Below are 26,034 nucleotides of genomic sequence, written 5' to 3' on the forward strand. Positions count from 1 at the left end.
CCATTCTGATATTCACATCACTCCCTTATTAAAGCCTCCAGTGACTCTCCATCACCCTAAAGAAAATGTCCGAGTTCCTTGGCCAGGCACTAGGCCCCCCTAGTCTGTCCCCCACTCACCTCCGAGCCTCATTCCACACACTCTCCGCCTTGAACTTCAAGCTCCAGTGATCATCTCTCTGTTCTTCTCACCTTTATGTCTTAGCTCACATCTGCCCTTTACCCAGAATATCCTTTTCACTTTTCTTCGAGCTCTTTGAGATTCTACACAGGCATCACCTCCTCTTCTTTGAAGTTTTGCCTGTCCCTAAAGACTGAGCGAGGGAATCTGAACTCCTGAAGTCTATGAACTTCCCTACTCTCTGAATTCACTACACCAATAGTGAAATTATTTATATATGTGCTTATAGCCCACATGAGGCTGGAGGTTCCAAGCCCCGTGACTATGTTTGTCACATTGTGGGTGATTGTTAACTGTTTGTTGAATAACTGAGAGATCACTGATCCCATTGAAGGTCGAAGTTCAAGCCTAGACTATCCTCTGTTTCCAGGCACCTGGGGAACTTTGCACTCAGCAGAGGGAAAGGATGGGCAATCCCTTTGTGAATGCTGCCACCGCGTGGCCAGACTCAGAAGCGCAGCCAGACATCACCTTTCCAGTGCAAGGACGGAAGTGGGAGCTGAGATGCCCTACAGAATCAGGTCTGATCCCTGAGCTCCAGGCTTGTCCAGACAAATAGAGGGGAGTGGGAAGGTAGCTTTGATGAGGGAGTGCTCAAAGCCCATCACTGGTGTCCTTTGAACACTCCTGATGAGTTCCAAGCAGACAGAACAGCAAGAGCAAAGACTCAGGCCAAAAATCTCATGGCATGTGGGAAAAGTAAGGCATTAGTGTAGCAAGAGCCCAGGGTCCAAGAGGACCAGGCCAAAGATGGGCTGAGCCATGGCAGTGACCAAGCAAGGGGGTCCTTTAAGGCCATCCAATGAATGAATTTGGATCTTGTCCTCTAATCTGGGCATGGGGAGACTAAGGGAGCAGAATGATCGATCTGAGTGTGGCCACACACTTGCAGGCTCAATATTCATTCATTTACTCATTAAATACTATTTATCAAACACCTTCTATGTTCAAGATCCTTTGGTTACATCAGTAAACAAAACAAAAATTCCTGCCCACTTGGAGCTTACATTCTCATCAGGAGACAGACAATAAACAAAAACATTTAAAAAGTAAATTGTATTTAAAAGTCAAAAAAAAAAAGGAAAAAAGGCTGGGTAAGGAAGATGAGAAGTGCTTGACTGCAATTTTAAACGGAGTGGTCAAAGTAGGCCTCATTGAGGTGACAGTTGAGCAAAGACTTGAAGAAGGGAGGGAGACAGCCATGCTGGTATTTAGCAGAAGTGCATTCTAAACAATGGGAACAGCCAGTAGCTTAGTTTGGAGGAGAGCACAGGAGACCAGTAAGGAGACTGCTGCAAGATAATGCGGGGCACAGACAAACAGAGGTTGTGAGAATGAAGACCTAGGAAGCAAAATTGGCAGGACTTGGTGCCTGCTTGGATATAGGGAGTATATAACCCTTCGGGTCATATTGTGTTAATTCCTCATTTCGAGGCTAACTTACTATACGTGCCACCTCTAAGGCAGAGTATGACTGCTCAGCACATTCCATCCTGGATGATTCCATCACCCCCCTGGAGGATCCCCCCTCCCTAGCCTCTTAATTCGTCAACCTCATCTTCAGTGACTTTTCCTCCAGGCCACCCGGCTATCTAACTCTCATGCCCACAACCAAGTCCTGTCAGCTCCTAAAACTCTCAAAGCCACTGACTCTTCCATCTCATTCTTTATTCACTGTCATGGGTTGAATTGTGTCCCTCCAAAAAAGATATGTTCAAGTCCTAACCTCTAGTACCTCACAATGTGACTTTATTTGTAAATAGGATCTTTACAGAGGTTATCAAGTTAAAATGAGGTAATTAGGGTGGGCCCTAATCCAGTAGAACTGGTGTCCTGATAAAAAGACATTTGGACACAGAATCAGACACACACAAAGGGAAGATGATGTGGAGATGGGTGACTGGATCTAAAAGCCAAGAAGGCCGAAGGCTGCTGGCAAACCAGAAGCTAGGATGAATCAAGGAAGGGATCAGATTTCAGGAGAAGACGGCCCTTCTGACACGTTGATTTTCGACTTCCAGTCTCCAAAACTGTAAATAGCTGTTGTTCTAAGCCACCCAGTTTATGGTGCTTTGCTACAGCAGCCCTAGAAACTGATGCAGCTACGATGCCCTCTCCGAGTTCTCTCAACCACTGCATCTCACCCCACCCCACCCGCCATTTACACGGGGACCTCCAGGCCATCAACTCTTGCCCCTTTCTATCTTCACTTCTTCCCCAACCCAATTGGGATTCTTTGGTCCTCCACTACATGTACTCTCTTGCCAGTCTCCTCACTATTCTTCCATCCTTCCTGCACGTCTTGACCTCACCTCAGTCTCGAAGAAGGCAACAGAGCTTTCTCTAAGTCCTCACCTGTCCTGTAGGTGCTGCTGGAGCTCACAAACCCTGGCTAATGACACTGTATGTTCATGGTCACCAGCCTCAACTGGGCTTTTAGCCCTGCCTGGTCATCCTCCTGTACCCCCTTTGGTTTTTGTTTTGTTTTGTTTTGTTTTCACAAATAAATCAAAATTTATTAAAAAATAAAATATTATCATCCATTCAATGTGCTAAAGTACTGGAAACATTCACTATAGACCAATTTGGAGGTAAAAAGTTATTTTCAAATTTATAATCAGGCTACAATTGCTAAAAATCTTTTTGAAGGTAGTTCCTTTCCTACCTTTTTTTTTAATTAAAGTTTATTGGGGTGACAATTGTTAGTAACTAAGTTACATACATTTCAGGTATACAATTCTGTATTACATCCTCTATAAATCCCATTGTGTGTTCACCACCCAGAGTCAGTTCTCCTTTCATCACCATGTATTTGATCCCCTTTACCTTCATCTACCACCCCCATTCCCCCGTACCCTTTGGTAACCACTACACTATTGTGTCTATGAGTTTTTGTTTCTCATTTGCTTGTTGTGTTCTTTTGTTGTTTTTGGTTTACATACCACATATCAGTGAAATCATATGGTTGTCTACTTTTTCTGACTTATTTCGCTTAGCATTATCTCAAGATCCATCCATGTTGTCACAAATGGTCCTATTTCATCTTTTCTTATGGCCGAATAGTATTCCATTGTGTACATATACCACAATTTCTTTATCCATTCATCTATCGAAGGACATTTTGGTTGTTTCCATGTCTTGGCCACTGCCCCCGTTGTTCTCTCTCCCAATTGCAAGAACTCTCTCACACTCCCTTCCCACCAGCCTTCTCACTCCACTTCCACCAGCAGAGCTGGACTCCTGCTTCAAGAGAAGATATAAGCCTTTTGAACTCCTCCCTCACGTCCCACCGTCACCTCCACACCCATCTGCATGCTTACCCATCCTCAACTCCTTCCGTGAGAGGGAATCATCTCTCCTCTTCCCTTTGGGAGGTCCGGATCTCCATGCTTCTGGGTCCCATTCTCTTACCCCCTCAGGAATCTCATTCTATGAGTTATCCACAATCTTCTGTATCTTTAATCTCTTCCCCTATTGGCTTCCGCTATCAGCCTATAAATATGCTCATCTCTGCCAACTCATTAAAATTAAATAAAACTCTCTCTGTAGTCTACATTTCTCTCCAGCTATTTATCACCTCTCCGCCCATTCATAATCCAACTTCTTGAAAGAGCTGCTTCTACTTCCTTACCTTTTGTGCCAAGGCATAACCTTTTCTAAAAAATTATGGAGGCAAAAGCCATACTGCAGTGGTTAAGGATAAAGTAGAAAGTAAAGAAACAGAATCAGCAATTATACACAATTCTTATGCTCCTTCCTAAGCTCGGTCAGGCTTTCTGACTTCTAAAGGTCTCCGTCTCTCTGGCTCCCTCCCTCATTTCCTCCTGTAGGCCCCAGTTGGGCCCTGTAGAGGCCAAGGAGGGAAAAAGCCCCAGAATCACTAGCCATCCCTCCCTCAGCCTGTGGCCTATTTCCTGATTCTCTGAGTTGCAGACCCTGTTCTTCCCAAAGGATTTTGATCCCAACGCAGTTTCCCTCCATACTACTCCTGCCATCATCCTGGAGATCCTAGGTGGTGCCTTGACAGGCTACGCAATTGGGAGCTTCTCCTTGGACTCCCAGAGCTTGTGATGACACCTTATACTGAATCATTCCTTCAGCGCAGGTCATCATGCGTATTCCACGTGCTCAATCCACCCTGGACACAGTAGGCTAATCAGGATGGGATGCTGAGACAAAGATCAATCGTCTGCAAGTAGCCTGGCCCCAAAGCTCTGGGGACTAATGACACTTGGAGAGCTGTTGCTGGTAGGAGACACACCAGTGGAGATGCTCAGCAAAAAGGCAATATGCAGAGGCTGGGAGGGAGGGAGCAAAAACTGAATTAGCCACAAAGAGAATGGGAGAAGTCAGGCAGTGGCTGATAGCAACACATCTGAGTCTCCCCCACAGCCTCTAGGGGTGTGTTGGGTGCTCCATGACCCTCTGTATTTGAACGGCCTGGCTGGGCAGCTGCTGAGAGGGTTTCCTGTCTCCTAATAACCCCCTGGTTCTCCATCACCTGCCCCTCCCTCAGGGTCTTCCACATCACTCTGGGTACCCTACTTTGGAAAGCAAAGGATGATGTAGTAGTTGAAGTTTTGGCCACAGCCTGCTGGCCCTGTAGTCCCCTCATCCCTGATATAAGCCATTAGTGAGGCCACCAGTCCCCGAACTCCATCTTCCCCAACTTCTCAACCCCTCCTTCCCAGACTCAGCCGATCACTATAACATTCAAATGGCTGAGCCCACCCGGCTACAACATGAGCTCGTAAGAGCCCTAACTTTGTGCTTTCCTGGTGACTGGACACCAGTCTACTGGACACATTGGTGAAGACCTCAAAATCCTGTGGGAAGATTTATCGGAGGGATCACTTTGTCAGTTATGTAAATGTCTAATCACTATGCTGTACACCTGAAACTAATATGTTAACTGCAATAGAAAAATAAAACAAATTTAAAAATTAGGAAAATGTAGTGGGAGACCCAATTGACTCAACTCTTCACTGAGTCCACCACCACCCACAATCCTGCTCTGGTCCCTACAGGACCTTTGCTACCACTGCAATCTTCACCTCTCCTCATGCCCTACCTGACCGTGGTGAATCTAAGAGCCTAAGGCCAAGCTTCGACAGAAAAGGATCAGCAAGGGGTAAAAAGGCAAGGAGACCTGGAGGGAAGATGTGGGAGTGAGGTGTTTTCAAGATAAGAAAAAGCATGATTGTAAGCTGCGTCATTAATAATTAGGCAATTAACATTTATATAGCACTATATGCCCAGGTGGTATCTAAGAGTTATATCTAAGAGTTACATTCAATCCTCATAACAACCCTCTGAGGTAAGCACTGTTATCATTTTATGGATGAAAACACTAGGCACAGAGCAGTAATTTGCCCAAGGTTACAAAACAGTATCTTGCCAATAAGCTAGAAACACAACCAGGATTCAAATCCGGGCAGTCTGGTGCCCAAGACTATGATCTTAACCACTATAATATGCTGCAGACAGAGAAAAATGTCTGACCTGGCAGAGTCCCTAAACCAACCCAAAGCACGTGGCAGACAGCCACCCAGAGGTCTAGAATCAGTCAGGTTACTGCTTGAGGTTTCTTAATGACTCTAGATCCTCCCAGCATTAGCCTTCCTGTCTCCAGCCTGTGAGCTCCTGGGGGACCAGGGCAGACTGCCACTCCCTTAATCCCACCTCCACACAAGTAGGTCGAACAGAGGGAGGCTCATCAAACAGGCAGAATCTTCTTTATTTCCTAACCCACTCCCTGGACCTCTGTCAGAAGGCAGGTCAGAGGCACTGTAGATGGAAGGCAGAGTAAGCCATTCTTAAGCAACCCAGAACCCGGCAGACCCCACACCTGTCACTCTTCATAGCAGCCCCTTCCACATGCCAGAGGGAAGAGAAAGCAGAATCGGGAGGCCCACTTCTGTGGATTCAAGTCTTGTTGGAGATGTTGAGCCATTACAGAGGCTTCTCAGAGAAGGCACAGTCATCCTAGACATTCAGGCCTGGAGAGCAGCTTGCTCAGCGGGTCTTCAGGACCGGGTGTCTCGAGCCCTTCTTCGGGGTCGGGGGCCACAGCTGGAGCTAGGTATGGGGCCCAGGCCAGGGGGTGCCCCTGGGGGCTGGTAGCCACACTCATTGGGGTCCAGGGGGTCCCGGCTGAGCAGTACCCACACCGCTGGCACATGTCGGCGCACTGTGAGGGGATCTAGGCCTTTGTCGGGTGAGGTTGGTACCCAGCTGTCCTCAGTCTGCAGGAAGCGCAGCTTGGTAAGCTGGTGCAGGCCTGGTACCCGCCGCTTGACAATCTCAGCACAACTGACAGCCTTCCCTGCAGCCCGGCCAGAACCGGAGAACACCACATGCCTTGCGCTACCTCCCTCCAACCGACCCAGCGCCAGCCCCAGCAAGTTGCGGATTTTGCTGCCATCTCGGACCCGCATCTCCAGGGTATCAGGAGGTAGCTGGGGCATCGGAGAAGGTGCCGGGAGTTCCACAGAGCCAGCTTTCCGGTAGTGCTCCATTCTGCTTGCTGTTGTATCTCAGTGCCACTGCAGGGAAGTGTCAGATGAATGAATGCTAGGCAATGTGCCCCAGGCCACCCCCACCCCGGCTGCCCAGGACATGGCCCGGATCCTCATTCCAGACTTCCCAGGAACAAGTCAAGATCCCCATTCTCAGCTTCTCAGGACAGGGGCCATGCCTGCTTCACCCTAGGAAGGGAATATACCCCATTGACTCCCATTCCCCTGGACAGGGCCATAACCCTCCCTCCACCCTGGAGTCCCCCGGACAGAACGAAATTCCCCAAACATGGGGCTCTCCGGGACAGGGCCAAGCCCCCTTAGAGTTCCCTAGGATGGGAACCAAGCCTCCCTCATCTTGGGCTCTTTGGGACAGGGTCTGGGCCCTCACCCCAGACTCCCTGAGAACAAGACTGAGTACTCCTCACCCCGGGCTCTCCAAGGACAGGGACATCGCCTTCTCACCTCGTGCTTCCAGAGGACAGGGCCAAGCCCCTACACCCCAAACTCCCAGAGGTAAGAGCCCCCACCCAAACAAATGCTCTCAAAGACAGAACTGACGCTCTCTCCCACTCCGGAATCCCTAAGACAGGGCCGAGCATCCCTCACCGGAGATTCCCGGGGTCATTCCCCCAACCCACGTCACTCAGAAACTCGGGAGGTGAGGCTAGAGGCGGATAGTTGCTTGGGCTAGCACATGCGCCTGGCCCCCGGGCCTCGGCCGACTCCATCGCTACCGGTCGCCCCCAGTGTCCGGTCGGCCGCAGCGGCCGTGGAGCCGATCTCTACTGTCCCCCCGCCCACCAGGCACCCCTCCACCCCGCAGGGTTCCGGCTCTCACCGCGGCGGCGGCAACCGCCTCAACTTCGACCCAGAGCCAAGATGGCGCGCGGGCCGGGAGCGCGCCGAGGCCGCGGTGCCGCGCACGCCGGGTGGGGGCGGGGCCCGCGGGGCCTCCGCGGGGAAACAGTGTAACTAGGAAGTCTAGGAAGGACCTCTGCCGCCGCGGGGACCTGGAACACACTCCCGCCACCCGCGCGGTACCGCCCCAGGGAGGGGGCACCCGTCCTGCGGAGGAGAGGAGCAGCCATCAGAGCAGTCCCGCGTCCGAAGACTGGGGAGGACTTGGCCCTTAGAGGATGGCCGGGCTGGCGTTACCAGCTGAACACACCGAAACTGCAGGTTTCACTTTGCACAGGAGCAAGAGGTTCCGTTTCGAGTGGCAGCTGCTGCGTGGGTGAGAGCCTTGGTCACCGAGTTCTGAGCTTTGACCTCATTCTGTGGGCACTGGCGAGCCACGGGGGGTTTCCATCAGGGGCCCAACAAGTTGGTGTGCACAGCTCACTGTGGCTGCAGCGCAGGAGGGGGTGGGATGGGGAAATCGGCCGCAACCCCTGGTAAGTCCAGGCCGCTGTAAATCCAATAAATACAGAGCCGCCTCCGCGCTGTTACTAGGTTGGCACAGAGCCCTGGTCCCGGAGGCGTGTCCACGAAGATTCGTCCGGTGCCAGGCATATAACAGGCGCTCAAATATTTGTTAAATGATTTGTTGAAAGCATGGACTAGACAAATGGCAGTGGGAGTGGAGAAGAGTAAATTAAGTTGGGAGATATTAGGAGGTAGTTGTGGTGAGGTGCTGGCGACTATTTGGACAGAGGAGGAAGGAAGAGTCTAGGATGTCTCCCAGTTTCCAGACTTAGTTCGGACACGCTGAATTTGAGATGCCAGTGAAACCGCGCAGGTGGAGTAAAGAGCAGGCCTTTGAAAAGGGGCCTGGAGCCACAGCACTCCCTGAGACCACGAGGGGGCAGCAAACACTTTTTCTGCTTTTTATCATGGTCCCTCCCTCTCCTAACCTACCGGCTCCCCACTCCCCTTTCCCCCCAAACCCCTGCATCAGAACCTGTTCAGGGCTCCCCTTCTCGGCTAATAGCACCTAGAAGACTACCATGAGAGAAACTTCAAGGCTCCTCTCTGCCTTTACACGTGCTGCTCCTTCAGCTGTCAAAGACCCTGCATATCACCTACAGGACTGCCTCCTTCATCCCTTTTTCTTCTGTGCCCCAAAGGACTCTAGGACCACCTGGTGGGACTGACCTTCTCTTTGACTCTCTGGCAGCTAGCCTGTGCAGGGGAGGGATCAGGTAGACCCTACCTGTGTCTTCCCCACCTGGAATGGAATCTATTTAGAGGGGTACTTGGTAAATGTGGGATAAATGGATACATAAACGAATGTTCCACTCACATCAATTAAATGAGAGCATTCATTCTGAGAGACCTACACCTACCAGAAAGCCAGACCAGGATTAAGTATAGCTCCTGGTTCAACCATAGGAAGGTTGACAACTCTGCCCTCCACAACCCCCAACCCCTCCCCCATCCTCCCCATCATAGACCAAGAAGTCGGCACACTCCTCCAGTGATCTCTATAGTTTATTGTCACTGGAATAAAACATTGATGAGGGGAGACAGTGCAGTGAGGAAGTCTCAGGTAGCCAGACCTCTAACCTCAGGGCCACACCTGAGTGCAGACAGATAGGCTGTGAATCCAATAAATACAGAACTGCCTCTGCCCTTTGACAAGGGCAGGTTGGCACAGGGCCCTGGAGCATGGCTGGCCTGGGATGGGGAGCAGCCATCACTCCTCTGCTGGCTTCACTTGCTTGGCGGCTTCTAGCTGGCAAAGTAGCTCATCCCATTGCACGAATTGCTTGGAGAGAAGCATTGTCTTGTCACAGGTCAAGGTGAGAACAGGAGTCTGAGTGAGGTAGTACAGAGATTTTGCATCTGCCAAAAGGGTGGGTGAGCAGGGGAATAGACAGGCTGATTGGGACAGGATGAGAGAGACAGAGCTTGAGATGGAACAAAAGGACAGGGCTGTGGACAGCACTCCTCAGGGGCCTGGCTGAGCAGAAAGGATACAGTCTTGTTGTATTCCTCCAGGACAGCCTTGGACTCCTCGGTGATCTCCACAGATTGGTCCTGTGGGGCCAAGGTGTGGCAGGGAACGGAGTGGATAAAGCCCCCACTTCCCACCAACCTCCCTGCTTCATCAGGGACCCCACTCCCCATAGAGCCTAGAAAAGGTGATGTTTAAACCCAGAGCCAAAAGGAGCAAGTTTCTAAAGGGGCACCTTGAGGCTCTAAAATGAGTACCCTAATAGCAGAGCAGTCCTAAGGCTGATGGAAGAGGGAATGCACTACACATTTAAGGCAACATTTCTGCTAGTATATGTCTCCTTCTCCCCTGTCCCTTATTTCTGACCCCCTTTTCAATTTTACACTGGAGCCTGGGAATAATGAAAAAACAGCTCCTCCACCCATTGTCAAGGACACACCATCCCCAGGAATTCTTGGGTACCTCCCAATATCCACCTTCTGGTATCTCAGAATAGCTCTACTCTGGGAGGCAGGAGACCTGGCAAGTCCCTTCCCCTCTCTGTGGCAGATGGAAAATAGAGGATAAAGCCCTAAGTTTCTCTGGGAGCTGACACCAGGGGAGCCTGAGGCTGTTTTCCCAGGCAGCAGGGGTGAGGACTAGGAACCTCACCACCTCTACTTTCCCTTCAAGTCCTCTCCCCTCCCATACCTGCTGCTGGATGTGGATCTGGGCCAAGCGCTGCAGGCGGGCTGCATGCTCAGGAACGGCTGTAAAACACATCGCACACTGCCCGATGATGCTTGTGCCTTCCCCCGGGACTGCTCAATAGTCTATTAGGTCTTCGGCAGGATTAGAGTATTGAGTGGAGAAGCTAAACAAATGCCAGGCTTCATCGACCGCTACAGCTGGAAGTGATGGTGGGGCTCCCTCCCCACCCTAGTCTTACTCTATGACCCAAAAAGGAGGGGAAGACACAGGCATCTAGGAGAAGACAAAAACCTTGGGGTCCCCAGAGTTGCCTTATACCCCCACCCCAGTGCTGTAAGCAGAGCCAGGTAAAGAGAGCTTTGCCTATCATGGGATCTGTCCCTTTGCTGTCAGCCCATGAGACAAGGTCTGCCTGGCCTGGGGAACACGGAGCCTGCAGGTGGGCTGAGGATGAATGCCAGGTCCCTAAGCTGACCACCTGGAATCCAACACCCAGAGCCACTATGCTGGGCCCACAGCTTAAGGCTGTCAGATGCTCAGCAGGTAGCTGATCAGGGGTAGGGAGGGGGAGCTGGGAAAAATACCTCCAGAGACAGACAAGATGGATATCTGGATTCAATTAAAGTCACTGTCTGCTTGTCAAACCCAGGCCCAGGGACTGCTCTCAGCAGTGCGGCAGGAAGAATTCACACACATTCACATACCTGGCAAGGACTATGACAATAAAATCTGGGCTCTGCAGCACCCTGAAGGACAGATGCTGAGGGGTGGGGTAAAAGGCAGAAGGAATTCCCAGAATTGGGGGCTGCTGGGCTTATACTAGTGTCCTTAGGTCCAAACTGCCTGGGGTTCTGAAACAGCTCTCTGCCCTGGCAATTTTAATCCCAATGCAGGAGGCAGATACCCCAAGGTAAAGGTAAAGACAAGGAGCAGACCTGGCCTGAACCCAGGGAACCTGAGGTACAGAGAAGTCCTCCCATCTACACACCTCCCCAAGCAGAGTAGTGGAGAAGTACCTTTGATGTGAGCGCTATCCAGCATGGGCACCAAAGCTTCCACCTGCTCCAGGAGGGCAACCTGGGAGAGGATAAACTGCTCCTCTGAGGCATAAACACAAATAGTCACAGTGAGGTGAACCTGAGCACTGCTACTCCGATGCAAGGGGCTGAGGACATGGCAGGGGATATGGCTGGGTCCTGGAGCTTGGGGCAGGTGCTCTGCCCACTGCCCCATTCTCTTGGTGCAATGCTCCCATTGTGCTCCCTGGATGCCTCTGGTCCGACCCATCTTGAGCCCAAGGAGCCTCTAAGTTTCTCCAATTCCCCCCTTTCTCCAAATCCCCCCTTTCTCTAAGTTTTAACTTGAAGGCCTCTTCTTTTAGCCTCTTATCATCGAATTCAGTGAGCCCCTCCTAGGCCACGGGAGACAAAGTAATTCAGATTTGGGTCCCCACACCCAAGGGCTCCTGGGAAGGTCTGAAACAGAAGACATGTGGCAGACTGCTGGACAGATTCTGCTCAGTGGTTCTGAGAGGCACAGACAATTACAACTGGAGAGCTGGGACAGTAACGAGTCCAGGGAGGAGAGCATGGCCCTGCACAAGGGATTTCAATGGTTGCAGAGTGGGAAGGGCATTCAACAAGGGAGGACTGTGGGGCGGACGGCTGACTCAGTTGGTTAGAGCGTGGGCTCTGGGCAACAGGGCTGCCTGTTCGATTCCCACATGGACCAGTGAGCTGCGCCTCCGCAACTAGAATGAAGTCAATGAGCTGCCGCTGAGCTCCAGGTTGGCCTGATGGCTCAGTTGGTTGGAGCACTTGCTCTCAACCACAAGGTTGCTGGTTCGACTCCCACAAGCGATGGTAGGCTGTGCCCCCTGCAACTAACAACGGCAACTGGACCTGGAGCTGAGCTGCATCCTCCACAACTAAGATTGAAAGGACAACAACTTGACTTGGATGGAGCTGATGAGAGTCCTGGGAAAAACACACCACTGTTCCCCAATAAAGTCCTGTTTCCCTTCCCCAAATAAAATCTTTAAAAAAAACAAAAGGGGGAGGACTGTTATGTCAAACATTGGAGGCAAGAATGCTTGTCAATTAGTAGAGTAAAAAGAAATCAATTTGCTGAACTGGAGCAAGGAAAGCACAAGAAACAGAGCTGGATAGGAGGGTAGATCCAGCAGACTGTAAGGATATAGGACTTTATTCCTAGCAAGGAGAGAAAGATACTGAGGTTCCAAAGTAGACAAAGTTCCAAAGTGGCATATGGGAAATGTATTTTGGGAAGATGACACTGGACCACATGCAAGAAAGGAAAGATCAAGAAGAGGACTTAAGAGACTGCAACTGTTCATGTACAAGAGGACAAACACAGAGGCAGTAGCCACAGGGAAGGATGAAAAGGCTCAAGAGTCAGTGCAGGAGATCTCCCGAACTTAATGCCTGAGCAACAGCAATGGCTCAAGGATGTTCCGGTTCACCATTGTATGCCTCCCACCTAGGATAGTCTGGTCACCGTAGGTAATCATTAAACATCTTTTGAATGAATGAACAAACACAGGTGCTTGGCAAACCCTGCCTCATGGAATAGTTGCCTAACTGATTAGCAGACATTGCTAAGACAATAGTTCCTGCCTAGAACTCTGAAATCCCAGAGCTTTCTCACATGAAAGACGTTGAAACTGATGCCAATATTCTCCTCTCCCAAATGTAATGCTCTCTGCCCTCCATCCTTTCCTGGAAGCTCCTCTGTCTAGTGAGCAGAAGTGAGGAAGGTTCTAAAGGAAAATTCTAGAGGCAGACCATTGAGAGAACCCTGGAGTAGCCCCCACCATGGCTGGCTCAGCAATATACCACACCCAATGCCTCTTAGAGAACCACAGGCCAAGCTCGGGCTTCAGCCCAGAGCCAGACCAGAATTCCAAAGAGCAGTTTCCAGGGCTGTATTCACGAGAGGACAGGCAGGGAGGCCGTCTCTGTGCCCAGCTTCCCTCACAATCCACACCCTTAGATGCATGTGCACTCACTGTCCAGCACTACCTGCTAAGATGAACTGCAGCTTAGAAGCATCAGGTATGGCAATGCGGTCAATGTACTCAGGATCCAGGTATTTGATCAAGTCTTCAACTAGGAAAGATGGAAAATGAAATAGAGTTGGGGAGGGGGGATCAGTTTAATGAAGGGTATTGGGGGAGTGGTCTACCTTGGGGAGAGCCTTGGGTTGAGGAGCTGACACCCACAGTGTCCATCAGCAGGCCTCCACTAGGCCCCCACCTTCCTGTCTCTCCTCTCTGATTACCTGTTGGCTGACCTCAAACTTTAGAGTTCGGAACACAATTGCCTCCACCACCCTGGGGCCCTCAGTATTCCCACTACCTATGTTCACTAAGGGCGGAAGCCCCCCAGCCTCAGTGCCATCAAGACAAGCCAGAGCTTTATCTGATCTCTCGTTACTGAGCAATCTAAAAGGCATAGCTGAGCCAAGGCTGGGGCTTTCAGTGCCTAATTAATTTCCTGCCTTTGAACCTTGCCTGTGGAAATCCCATACCCCTTCTCCCTCCTTCACCAAGGGGATCTTTCAGGCAGAGTTCTTATCCCATAACTTAGGACACTGTCATGGGCTTGAAGTTTAACCACAAAATAGAAAGCACACCCTAATTCACCATTTCAGCAGGGAAATGTCTTCACACTCTATCCCCAAAGGGCAACTCAAGTAACCTGCTGGGCTGAGCGACCTGGGCCAGATCCCAGGAAGCACAGGCATGGGAAGGAGGGCAGGCAGACCTATGAAGACAGCCTATGAAAACACTTACTCTTTTTGTACAGAATCTTCACCCTTTCCCTCTTGCTGGCAATGTTCCCCAAAGCTACCTGCACCTTGACCAGGCCATCAGCCACCTGTAAGGGGAGTGGAAGTTAATTCCAAGATTCATCACCTTTCTCAAGTCATGGAAGAGGTAAAGAACCCTCATTCCCTCAGGCTCCCAAACCTCTGTCCCAGAAATCTAGGTTGCCCCCTTCGCTTGTCTTAAAGGAGATGTCACTCCACCTTCTGGGAATCATCGATGTGAAGGGGGAGATAATCATATGCTCCTTGAGGAGTCTCAAGTCTGACTGGGGAGGCAATTAACTATTTTAGAGTTTATGGGGCACTAGTATATATTATATATTCCCTGGTTCCTACCTCTTTGACTGAACCTACCTACGCTTTAAGGGTATAGGGTGAGGAATTCCGATGTTAAAGGGCTGAATAGATCGGAGAGGCTATGAAAGTGAATGTCTCACCCAGGTTTTAGGTTAGAGCATGAGGAATTCCAATATTCAAGGGTCACATATATGGGAAGGCAAACAAGACTGAAGAACAGCAGCCAGACAGGTCGGAGGAAAACCAGGAGGGTTACTGTCATGGATGTCAAAGGGAGAGAATGTTCTGAGAAGTCAATTCTCAAGTGGGGAACAATCTGCTAGTGACAACTAATTCCACAAGAAGGGTGCAAAACAGACATCATTACCTCTGATGCACTTAATTCCAGGGTACTCCTAACACTTCATCTTCAGTAAAAGGTCTTCCCAGAGTAAAAAGGGGATGGTAGGGCAACTGAACTTCATAGTTGTCAAAATTCAGTCACTGGTGTGAAGGAGTGCGGGTCCACATTGGAATACCCCGTATCCAATCTCTTCCCCTCCTAATCTTGGTCCTCTCAAATCTCACCTTTCAGTCCCCTCACCCAGCCTTCCTTGTGCACCTTTGCTCTGCCTCCGCTTAAGTTCTATGGCCCTCTCTCTGAACAATTCACTTAGCAATTAATTATACAGCGCTCCATGACGGCCCTTCCATTGTGGACTTCAGCTCTTACTGAAACTTTCATTAGTCAGCTTCTCGAGTGTGTCAAGTCTCCTCAACTTGTATGAGAGAGCAGGGGAGGAGTCTTAGTCATATTGAGCACATTTCAAGCGGGCCTAATAATAACCCGTAATACCCTGTGTGGGAATGAACTCCAAGGGTCTGAAATGCTCCGGGAGGTCTCGGACCTTTGTTATTTCAAAGGCCCGGCTGCGGGCGACGGGACTGGAGCGGAAGCATCCAACCCAACCCGAGGACCCGGCCAGCAGACCGCTTGCTCGGCCCCAAAAAGGACCACTGGACCCCAGATCGCTCACCTTCCGCGAGCCGCGCGACCCGCCGGGTCCGTACACCCAGCGCTCCAGCTCCTCCACACGGGCCTGCAGCCGCTGCACGTCGGTGACAGCCGCCATAGCTACTACCGCCCCGCCTCAGCTGCGGAGCAGTCAGAGGGCGGGACGTCCGTCCAAATAGAGAAACCTGGCGGATCAGAGCGCGCGGGCGCCCCTCCGTACAGGAAATGACGTCACGACACAGGGCTGCAGTGCCGGAAGTAACTGGCTGGGCGGATGAAAGATGTCAAACGCTGTCTGGTTACCTAGGCAACGGCCACCTGTTAGGCCCTACCCTTGCTTCCAGCTTCTGCTTGTCAAGATAACCTTTGCCTTTCTTCTTCTAATTTCAGGGTACCAAAGAGGTTTTACCACCCCAATCCCCGAAGCTGTATATATAAATATACCCATTATTCCAGGATTGGTCCATTCCCATAGATCAGTAGGAGGTCCCCCGACATACCATAATCTTTTGGAATCTTCTATGGTTTAAGCGATTAAGTGTCTTGCCAAGGACCACTCAGCAGTATAGTGACAGAATCGTCATTTGAACCCAGGAAGTCTGATTCATGAGACAGAACTCTATCTACTCTTACGGACCTTTGCTAGTCTGTCTTCCCTTCTGAGAACCCCCTACCCCAAAGCAGCCTGTGTATACCACATAATCCCTCCCCAAGCCCCAGACCCAAACAAGAAGGCAAAGAGTCACTAGGGAGGGAGGGACTGCAGCTTTATTATCCAGGTGTGACCTGAGGGACATCTCCTTCTCAACATCCCAACCCAACCCTTCATCTGGCCCCTGAAAAGAAGAAGCAGGTCTATTCGAAGAGGTAGGGTCCTAGAGATGGCATTGACACAGGGACACATGAGGAGATGATGGGGGTTACTGAGAGCAGAACTCTTTGGTAGATGCTGCTGGAGATGGCCTGGAAGGAGGTGCCCTCCCATTGCAATGAGGTAGATGTAACATCAAAACAGAACTCTTTGGCTTCAAGTCCACATGGCATAGCAGGGAGTGGTCACCTCCCAGGGCTGGGTCCTAGAGTAGGCACCCTGTAAGGATCAAGGTGGAGGGGTGTCTCCCTTCCCCCCCCAGCAAAGGGGCTGGGACCCTTAATTCCAAGTTGAAGCTCTCAGGGTGAGGTGCCGGAAGGAGGCCCTGTAGGAGGTGGAGGTGCAGGGTTGGTTGGGCCCTGGGAAGCTGGCACAGGCTGGCGGCGGGCAAAGAGGATGCCTGGTAAAAGGGTGAGGAGATGGTAGAGGGCAAGCAGAAGCACAGTGGGGTAGGGCATGGAAAAAGAATAAAACAAAAGTCAGTGTCCTAATTGCTAGAACACCACACACATACCCCTGCCACAAACCAAAGAGGACAAGCCCTTTGGGTCAGTTAGAAGCTCCTATGCCAATACAGATACCTTCAAACAAGTAAACAACAAATATTTACAGTGATACTTAGCCCATGACAAGGCAGTCATCCCATGGTACCCATGCCAGACAGGTCATGCCTTGGACCTCATGCCATATAACCCCCTTTAACCCATGCCAGTGTAGCAATCCCCTGAACCCCATGTTACCCATGCAAGTTTGGATATCCCTGAACCTCATGCTAGTAGAAAAAGTCTAAAATCCCCATGCCAATGTAAATACCCCTGACCTCATGCCAGTATAGACAGCCTGCAGTACCCATACCAGTGTAGACTACCCCGTTGATCTCTAGGGCCATGTTGATACTGCTGATACCACTGCCTGCCAGATTGAGAGGCCCATCCAGCGGCTCTTCTGTCCAGGAGGGGGCAGAGGAGTCACATTTTTGGGAATCAGACTTCGCACTTACAAGCTCCCCCCTCCATCCCTATAGACAGCCCCCATTCCACTTCAGCCCACACCTGTAATGACACAGTTGTCTATTATGGGATCTATCTGTCCCACCTCCAACGCCTATCAGGTGATGGGTCTGTCCTCCCACAGTACACAGGCTCAAAGCGCTATTAGCACTATTAGCAACAAAGCCCCTCCTCACCCCTTAGGGGAACCTTGTCCCGAGGAAGGAAACCAGGGGGTGCACCAGGTCGAGGTGGGTCCATGGGCCCCATTAGCACAGCCCTCTTCTCTGGAGGCTCCTCTGGTGCCAACTTCTCTCGTGCAGGTCCCAAGGCCAGACCCACAGGCAGTGCCAGTCGAGGGGTTGGAATTCCTGTCTCCTCTGGAAGAACAGGTCATTCAGCTCCCCTGGCCCAACCCACTCAGTCTCTGCATTTGGTTCACCCCCCAGGCCTGGGACTAAGGGAGGCCACTCAAGCTCAAGCACCAAGTTCAATCTCTATTCCCATACAGAGTCAGCCTAGACGCTCTGAAGCTGGAGAGCCCCAAAGCTCCAATATATGTTTAGGTTGGTCCAAGTTACTTTGAGGGATTTCCTTGCTCTCCGTTGTTAAAAAATTCAGGTCACAGGAGGCACAAACCACATGCAAATAGGAACCCTGGGTGGACAGACGTGGAATGGACCTGCTCTGGATAAAGGACCTGAAATGATTCAGCCCCATACTGCAGAGATCTCAAGGCTTCATTGATCCCAAACCTCAGGACCATTGAACTTTAGAGAGTGCACCAAGTCTCAGTGCCCCATCAGTCCTTGCTTCAATGCCTCCCACATTTCAGAGTCCCTATATTTCAGCAACCCCCTAGGTGTCAGAGACCCCCCCTCCCATCGCAGCCCCTGCCCCCTCACACCTTTCTTAATGGGGCTCGGGCTCAGCTGTGCGCAGGCGTGTGCTGGCAGACCGGAGGCGGAGCCCTGGGAGGGCCGGGGGCCGGGCGTGGGAGCGGGCGGGGCGGGGCCATGACCCGCGGCGGGAGCTGGAGTGCCCCGAGGGGGCGGCCCCGCCAAGCCGAAGAGCGCGGCGGCGGTGTAAGTTTGACGACGGCCCTCGCGCCGGTTGCTGTCGATGGCAGCCTGGAGCTCCCCAGGGGAGCTGAGCGCCCGCGTCTCGCACTCGTATGGGTACAAGTACTTCATGTACCTAGGGGCGGATGGTGTGCTGGGCCCGCAGATCAAGCCCCACAGCCGGACACCCACCCGGGGGGCTCGCCACGCCCCGAGGCCCCGCCTCCCGCGCCTTGTTCCCCGCGTTCCCCCACCCTCACCCCCGCGCGCCTGGCCTCACTGGGTGCGTAGAGTGAAGGCGGCCGACGTGATGGTGGTGGGAAGGCTGAGGCCGCGCGTGACCTCCCGCCACACCTTGCGGTTGATGACTTCCACCAGGCCGCCTTTGGCCGTCACCAGGCGAAACAGCGCGTACAGGTCCAGTACCTGCTTCGCCATGATGGGCACACGGTTCACTGGAGTCCCTGGTGGGGATTGGGTAAAGAGTCAGGACACCTAGACCAAGACCTGTCTGCGGGCATCCTTGGGGACTGAAGGAGTCGGCTGCCTGGCCGAGGCGCTGCCAGGATGAGGCCCGGGTACAGGGCGGGACCGCGAAAAAGGAGGGGGAAAAGGAGGGGTGGGGCCTCCATTGTAGCAGGAGGGACTGGAGGCGAGACCAGGGGTCGGCAAACTTGCTCTGTGAAGGGCCAGATGGCAAGTGTTTTATGCTTTGTGGGCCAAACGGTCTCTTCAGAGCTACTCCTCCATTCTGTCCTTGTAGCCTGAAAGGAGCTATGTATAGAGGATATTTATAGGGCGCCACTGTGTTCTAATAAAACTTTATTTACAGATTCTGAAATTCGAATTTCACACATCTGGAAATGTTATTCATTTTTTAGTTTGTTTTACATTATTTAAAAATACAGTAGCCATTCTTATCTCGCATTGTGGCTAAATCTGGTCTTACGTAGTTTGCCGGCCCCTGTGGTAGACCGTAGGAAGGACTTCCTGACAGTGCTGAAGAGCTGGACTCCCCTAAGCAGCGGCTGGGGGTGGCTGCCTGAGGCCCAAGGATGGTGGATGGGAGAAAAAGCTGCCCCTGCCTCGGCTCGCCAACTCCGCAGCCCGCGCCGCCCCCGCCGGCCAGTCCTGACAAAGGGGCCTGTCTCCGCTGAGCGATGGGCCCCAGTTAATTCCTTACCGATCCCGTCCCCTTCCGCTGCCGCCTTTGGACCCGAACAATTAGCTGCGGCCTGATTAATGGGGGGAAATTATCGGCCCAGCGGGACCTCCTCCCCCTGCAGAGGAGGCAGGGACCCGAGAGAGGCTGAGCTCGGGGCCTGAGGGGAGGGAGTGCTGGGGTGTGCTCAGACCAAGCTGCCCCAAACCCCAGTGGAGGGGAGACCTCGAGGAAGGCGCAGGGAGGGTACACTGGGACCAGGTGTACCTGGGGAGCTAAAGGATCTGCGGCCCCACTCAGGGTCTCTGGTTAGGAATGGACGGGAAAGGGGTGCTGGGACTGGTGTGGGGGCCCCAGGGACTTGGCCAGCAGCTGCACTAAGGGGGGGGGGGCAGTGCAGCCAGTTAATTAGTAGCTTATCAGGCCAAGCTCAGAGTGAGTTAATTAGCTTTGTAGAGAGAGAGATAATGAGTCAGTCTTCCGACCCATGAAGCTGGGGAGAAGCCTAAGTGATGGACTGCCGCTCACCCTGATCCCCTCCTGGACCCTTCTTGCATTCTCTTTTAGCTCTGAGATTCCTGGAAAGGAATTCCTCCTCCTCCACAGTCCCAACTCATATGGTCCCCAGGCTACCCATTGGAAAGTCCTTCCTTTAGTCTAAGTCCCATCCTTCCTGCTGCAGAGTACATCGGGTGTCCCCTGCCTGAAGCAATGAGAAACTGAGGAGAGACAAGGCTGGAGGAAGGGTCAGCAAAAGAGGACCAAGGCACTCCCAAGCCCCTAGTCCTGGGAACCACCCCACACCCCAAGCCAGCCCCTAACCAGTTCTTCCCACCTTCCCAATTGATCCCACACTCATTAACCTGCCAGTGGGCTGGCCACTAATTAATCGCTAGGTGGAGGAGGAGGGCAGGGTCAGAGGTTAAAGATGCTATTGGGGCCCAACGGATAGGTGCTGCCAAACTCAGGCCTCTGCAGAGAGGACCCAACCTGGGAACTAAACCCGGAGGTCTCCCATCCTCAAACCTGGTTAAGTGGGGGTCCTTCCCTTACATCACCCCACTCACCCCTCTTCTGCATGAAGCTAAACAGGTCATCCAGAAATTCCTTCCTCTTGGGGTCTGCATCGAGCTCGTACAGCTGAGGAAGGACTGAGGTCATTTTCCAGCTCTGCTGACGCCCCTCCCCTTGGGACCCCAACTCAGGTTGTACCCTGAATAAGGGTCCCCAGCTGAAGGGGTACATAGGATCCGAAATGTGAACTCCCAGACATTAGGCTCTCAACCTCTGAGGATAGTAGGGGCACCTTTTTGTAATACATACAGAGACCCTCTACTGGTTAGTGGTACCCTGCGCAGTTAAAACTACCCATCTGGGGAATAGGAAAAGAGAGGAAGCTGGGAGGCTCAGCCTGTCCTCCAGGGCATGCACAGAGCCCCAGGGAGGAAGTCAGGCTGGGGCTGTGGTCCACACTGAGGAAACTGACATATCTGAAGCACTCATTCACTCTTGTTCATTCCTGCAAGGGCTTCTTGCTATTCACCTCTCTATGTGCCAGGGCTGGGGATGAGGGGTAGAGATGCCTCTAACCCTTCCCTCAGGCAGGATGGATGCTCAGAAGCTCCTGGATTGAAACCTGGGGCCCCTCAGCCCACCTTCTGATCTGATCTCCTTCCAGGAACAGTGAGCTGCCCGCTACAGAGATTGTCACAGAGGCCATGGTCCTGCACCACCCAGATCTGTGGGATCAGGACTTGAAGGGCCCATGGGATCATCCCACATATTCCCAGTCACCTGGAGCCACAGCTCCATTATCATCTCCCAAATACCACCCATGAGGAACAATCCCTACAGTAAGTCATTTACCCAATCCCTGAGTAACACCCATAGGTAACACTCTATCCCCCAATAAGAACTCTCAGTAAAAAACACCCATGAGTAACAAACCCTTGAAATTCACCTTTAGAGCTATGCTCCCACAAGAACTGAACCCTAAATCTTAGATGGATACTCACAAGTAAAACACACTCTCCAAGTAGTAACCCCCAGAATTATACACAGGAGAAACTGTCGCTAGAGCTACATCTCCAGTGTAACAGAGCCTGAATAACACTGCTTTTTACACTAATGCCACAGAATACTAGCCACAGATGAACACTTCTGGAAAAGACCCAAGACCAACACCCTATGGGTAATGCCACCAGAACAGCACACCTAGAGTCTCCGCCCTGTGGTATACCTTCATAGTGACAGCCTGGAGTAGTGCCTTAGAATAACATCCAGATGGGTTCCGCAGGGAGGAAGAACCTCAAATGAGGCCCTACGAGTAAAATCTTGTCATTCCCAGCAGCACAGGGGCCCATTAGTCAGTCACACTACCTGTAGTGACCATCACAGGCTGAGAACTGTTACCCATAGAACTCTGGGCAGGGAGAGGATTTGGAGTGGTGGAATGTAACAGGGAACAGATGAAGGGGGTATCAGCTTGCCAAAGGAGTGGCAACCTCTATTCTGCTTCCAAAGACAGAAGTAGGCAATGCATGACACCCCCACTGTCGCTGGAATATGACCTTGTGACTTGATGTGTAAGAAGTTAGGGTAAGATGGTGCTGGCACTGGAATCCCCAGTCCCCAGATCCCCCGCCCTCAAAAGAATTCTTGAAGGCGCCTACACTCCTCCCACTTTCCATTCCAGCTTCTCCAAGAAACTCTAATCTGTCAGCCTCTACGTTTCTGGGTGTCTTCTGCAGCTCTTAGTGTGTGCCTACTTCTTTCTGTGTCTCCAAGTGCCTGTCTCTCCCTTCCTTCTGTTTTTCCACTGTCTCTCTCCAGGTCTGTGTCTCTATCTTCCCACCCTGCAGAGGGCAGTGGGGGTGGGTGGGCTACTAATCACCTGGCTCTGCTTTTGCCCTGACTGGAAGAAGAGGAGAGGGCCTGACAGTGAGGGGGTCCTACCTGCTTGAACTGTTCCTCGTAGGTCCACTCGTGGGGATGAGGTCCAGGGGGCTGGTTGGAAGGAGAGCTGGGGCCCCCGGTCCCTGGACAGCTCTCCTTGGCTGCCTCCTCCTCTGCTCCAGCTTCCTCCTCATCCTCATCCTCTTCAGCATCCTCTTCTTCCTCAGCCCCAACCTCCCCCAAAGCCCCTTCAGGGGCCTGCAGAATCCGGGGGCCAGACAAGGGAGGCCTTGGTGGTGGTGGGCGGGGAGGGACCAATGGCCCCACCCCCTGGGCCAGCCGGGCCGCCTGCTGCCTCTGCAGGGCCTCCATTACAGCTTCCAGACGCAGTCCCCCCGCCGGTGGGGGTGCTGGCACCAGGCGGGGCCCCGAGGAAAGGGCCGCCTGTTGGGGAGGGAATTATGGATGCTGGGCCCTGCTACCCCCACAACCCTCAACACAAGGGAGGTGGTCATGGATTCAGGGAAGGGCAGGGTGGCCATAAGGAAAAAGGTAGAAAGATCGCTTTCCCAGAGATTGACAGAAAGGTAGAAAAAGCAAGAGAGACAGAGCCAGAGAGACAGAAATGGGTATTGACTGAGGACAGGTAGAGACTGAGCAGATCAAAAAGGGTGACAAGGACCAAGAAACAGAGAGATGGAGGAGAGCGAGAGAGGATCTGACAGAGACAATGACAGGGAGATATGAACACAGAAATGGAGATGGGACAGAGGGACAAGGAGAGACAGAGATGGGGAGAGAAAGACCGAGAGGGATCAAGATGGAGAGAGACAGAGATATCAGGCAGAGACAAGAATGGAGATACAGAGATGGGGAGAGATGAGATTGATAGAAATACTGGATAGAGAGACAGGGAAGGGAAGAGAGAGAGGAGCAAGAGATAAATATCAAAGACCTGAGTGACAGGCAGTCCAAAGACAGAGACGGAGACAGAGATAATTGGTGAGACGGGTTGAGAGAGAACAGGAAAGACCAACGCAGCAGGGGACAGAAGAGAGAGAGATTAGAAAGAGATAGGGTGAAACAGTAAATAGAGGGGTCAGAGAGACAGAGGGGAAAACAGACTCCGAGACGCAGAGGACTAGAACGGAGGAGGCGCGAGGATAGAGGGCAGCGGGGGCAAAGCCTGGGACGGAGACGGGACTGGGAGGGCAGGGGACGACGGGGTCTCGACGCTCGCTCTCTGGCTCCCGGCACCCAGCGGCCGCACTCACCAGCCTGGCGCGACCCGCTGCCCCCGGCGTCTCCACGGCTTTCCCTCTGCTCCGCCCGCCTCTTGGGTGGCCCCTGCTTCCGCTCGGTTCCCAGCTCGGGGTCCCCAGCTGTGCGCTCCTGCCGCGGTGCGCTCCTCTGGTCGCGGTGCGCTCACACTGCTCTGCTGGCGGCAGCCGCGGGGGCGGGACACGAGCGGGGCAGGGCGGGCGGGGACAGAGCGGGGAGAGGCCCGGGTGGGCTCTGCCACTCCCAGCCCCCCAACAGGTGTCTCCCACTCTCCACACAGCTAGATTCGGGGAGGGGGCGCTGGAGAGCTGCAGGGAACCGTGCAAAGGGGAGTGAGGAGTCCACCGCCACTGGACTTGGGACCAGGGCCCTGCCCAGCCTCACAAGTTGCGCCCCACACACCCACACTCAGTGCCTGACACTCACACACAAACAGCTGTGTTCACACACCAGCACACTCTGTCACAAGTTCAGGCACACAGCTGCCCTGTCTCACATACTTGATTACAGGGACACTATAGCACCCATGGCCTGTGATCATGAGGGGAATCACTTTTCAGTATGGTGGGGTGAGTGTGGAGGGGGCCTGGATAGAATTGAAACTCCCCCTGCCCCTTCCCTGCCCAGGTGCTGTCCCCAGCTGCATGCACACTGCAGTTTGTACAATACAAGCACATGGTGGACTCACACACCTCTGCACACACACTCAGAGGTCTCTGAGCTGATTCCACACCGCAGCAGGGTACACACGCCACATGGAGACACACAGCCACACAGTTTTTAGTTCTTTTGACTTTCTATTATGGACATCGTCAAACATGTACACAAGAAGAGTGAATTACAGTATTTCAGCAGTGATCAGCATTTTGCCCATCTTCACATCCTTCCTTCACCCATGTATGCATGACTCCCCAGGTTATATCTCTAGACCCCTTCAGCCAACTGATTCAGGCCCACCCTACCCAAGTTATCACCCAGATGCTGAGATGCTGTTCCTTATTTGGGGATCCTGATGGCAGGTCACAATTTCTCCTTTGAGCAGCCTGGAGCCAACGTCTCTCAGGCACCCTCATACATCCCCTAGTTTCTTCCTGTACCCAAGGGAATCAACTCACCAAAAGCAGGAGGGCTACCCGGAGGTGATGCCAAGTGTGTGAGAAAACAACATGTACCTGCAGTGGTGACACCTGGCATGGGTGTGAAATTCCTATGTGAAACCCAAACTCGGGACCATCCCCTGACCTCATACCCAGGGAGGCAAGATTCCTCCCAGGGCCAAGATTCCTCCAGGAGACAGAAATTCAGGTGTGACTTTTGCTTCCTCTCTCCTCCCCCATCCTCTCCTAACAAGTCCCCTCCTCTCAGACCCAGCTTGCTCTGGCCTGGGCCACCAGCTCTTCTCACCAGGATCTTGTGATAGGTGACACCTGCCTGGCTCTCCCTATCTCCAGCCTCCACCCTTGTCCCAAGCCCGGCTCCCATTGTGGCATTACGTCCTTGTTCTTTCTGGTCCATCCCTGGCCACAGGAAGGCTCAGTCCTGCTCAAATCTTTGGCTCACTCTAGTGCCCTCCCAGTCAGATTTCAGGCCAGAAGGTGTCAGATCCACCTTCGGTACCAGTACCGATGCCCCGCCCCACATGGCTTTGTGTGGTGAGTTCTCCTGGGGCAAAGTCAAGCCCTTTCCTCTGCTCACCTCTCTCTGAGGCTGGGCCCAGAGGGGAGAATCAGTGAATGGGCAGAGGCAGACAAACGTGCCCTGGGGACCTCCTGGGGGACTACAGGGCAGAGGTTAGAGATTTGTGGGCTTCCTGTGCCCAGCTTGCTCTTTCCCCTCAGCATTCCCTGACTGCTCAGAGAAGGGGTACCTGGAGGGAGGTAGATGATAAGATTCCTCTTGGAAAAGTAGGAACTGGCTTCGGGAAATTCCAGTTCTGAGGCTTTGGAGATTGCTCTTCGGGGGTTAAGGGGGAGGAGAGGGGCAAGGAACTGGGCAGCTAGCGACTCCCAAAAGAAAAAGAATCAATCAAGCATAGTAAACCCTCCTTTGGGGTCTGAACCAGGAGAGCTACAACTGGAAAGGGCTAAGGGGAAGGAATAAGCCTGACTGGGCCCTGGTTGATGTCTCTCTTCATCTGTGAAGAGGAAGGGCTGTCTCTCACACCCACACACAACCCTCATCTAACCTTATATCTTACAGAGAAAAATACAGACCTAGACCTCCTTTCATCCAACACGTATTTACTGAGACCTACTTTACACCAGGCACTGTTGGACACAGTAGTAAATAAAGTCCCTATAATAATGTATATAATTCCAATAGGGGAAATATATAGTGTGCCAGATGAT

At 52.4% G+C, this 26,034-nt stretch overlaps 3 protein-coding genes across 5 annotated transcripts; all 3 read right to left on the reverse strand.

Moving 5' to 3' along the window:
- Positions 1-5,893: 5,893 nt before the first annotated feature.
- On the reverse strand, positions 5,894-7,695 carry RPP25L (ribonuclease P/MRP subunit p25 like). Of its 3 annotated transcripts, none has more exons than XM_033123594.1 (2): positions 7,540-7,695; positions 5,894-6,725 (listed from the first exon to the last, which is right to left on the reverse strand). In XM_033123594.1, exon 2 carries the CDS (start codon positions 6,696-6,698, stop codon positions 6,207-6,209), a length of 492 nt encoding a protein of 163 aa, XP_032979485.1. In that variant the 5' UTR covers positions 6,699-6,725; positions 7,540-7,695; the 3' UTR covers positions 5,894-6,206. The 3 variants fall into 3 exon arrangements, with proteins under 3 accessions (XP_032979485.1, XP_032979487.1, XP_032979486.1); XM_033123596.1 differs by lacking the exon at positions 7,540-7,695 and adding an exon at positions 7,308-7,453; XM_033123595.1 differs by lacking the exon at positions 7,540-7,695 and adding an exon at positions 7,127-7,268.
- A 1,423-nt stretch (positions 7,696-9,118) lies between these two features.
- On the reverse strand, positions 9,119-15,629 carry DCTN3 (dynactin subunit 3). The gene is made up of 7 exons (XM_033123593.1): positions 15,450-15,629; positions 14,102-14,186; positions 13,329-13,415; positions 11,304-11,387; positions 10,288-10,346; positions 9,621-9,680; positions 9,119-9,426 (listed from the first exon to the last, which is right to left on the reverse strand). Exons 1-7 carry the CDS (start codon positions 15,543-15,545, stop codon positions 9,337-9,339), a joined length of 561 nt encoding a protein of 186 aa, XP_032979484.1. The 5' UTR covers positions 15,546-15,629; the 3' UTR covers positions 9,119-9,336.
- Positions 15,630-16,177: 548 nt separating this feature from the next.
- ARID3C (AT-rich interaction domain 3C) lies at positions 16,178-23,804 on the reverse strand. The gene is made up of 8 exons (XM_033123544.1): positions 23,680-23,804; positions 22,466-22,849; positions 20,578-20,650; positions 18,629-18,812; positions 18,195-18,484; positions 17,485-17,667; positions 17,154-17,243; positions 16,178-16,698 (listed from the first exon to the last, which is right to left on the reverse strand). The coding sequence occupies exons 2-8, from the start codon at positions 22,775-22,777 to the stop codon at positions 16,598-16,600; spliced, it is 1,233 nt and encodes a 410-aa protein (XP_032979435.1). The 5' UTR covers positions 22,778-22,849; positions 23,680-23,804; the 3' UTR covers positions 16,178-16,597.
- Positions 23,805-26,034: the final 2,230 nt, after the last annotated feature.

This window comes from Rhinolophus ferrumequinum, chromosome 12, assembly GCF_004115265.2.
Source record: "Rhinolophus ferrumequinum isolate MPI-CBG mRhiFer1 chromosome 12, mRhiFer1_v1.p, whole genome shotgun sequence".
Classification (NCBI taxonomy): Eukaryota; Metazoa; Chordata; class Mammalia; order Chiroptera; family Rhinolophidae; genus Rhinolophus; species Rhinolophus ferrumequinum.

What these genes read in the sequence shown, in the direction of transcription:
- DCTN3 (XM_033123593.1), bottom strand. Translation starts at nt 15,545, where the DNA reads ATGGCGGCTGTCACCGACGTGCAGCGGCTGCAGGCCCGTGTGGAGGAG. An exon ending in GGATAGCGCTCACATCAAAG is followed by an intron (nt 10,347 to 11,303) that starts GTACTTCTCCAC and finishes TGTGTTTTACAG; the next exon opens with CCGTTCCTGAGCATGCAGCC. An exon ending in AGATCCACATCCAGCAGCAG is followed by an intron (nt 9,681 to 10,287) that starts GTATGGGAGGGG and finishes TTGGCCCCACAG; the next exon opens with GACCAATCTGTGGAGATCAC.
- ARID3C (XM_033123544.1), bottom strand. Translation starts at nt 22,777, where the DNA reads ATGGAGGCCCTGCAGAGGCAGCAGGCGGCCCGGCTGGCCCAGGGGGTG. An exon ending in ACGAGGAACAGTTCAAGCAG is followed by an intron (nt 20,651 to 22,465) that starts GTAGGACCCCCT and finishes GTCCTTCCTCAG; the next exon opens with CTGTACGAGCTCGATGCAGA. An exon ending in GGACAAGGTTCCCCTAAGGG is followed by an intron (nt 17,244 to 17,484) that starts GTGAGGAGGGGC and finishes CCTCCTGGACAG; the next exon opens with AAGAGCCGCTGGATGGGCCT.
- RPP25L (XM_033123594.1), bottom strand. Translation starts at nt 6,698, where the DNA reads ATGGAGCACTACCGGAAAGCTGGCTCTGTGGAACTCCCGGCACCTTCT.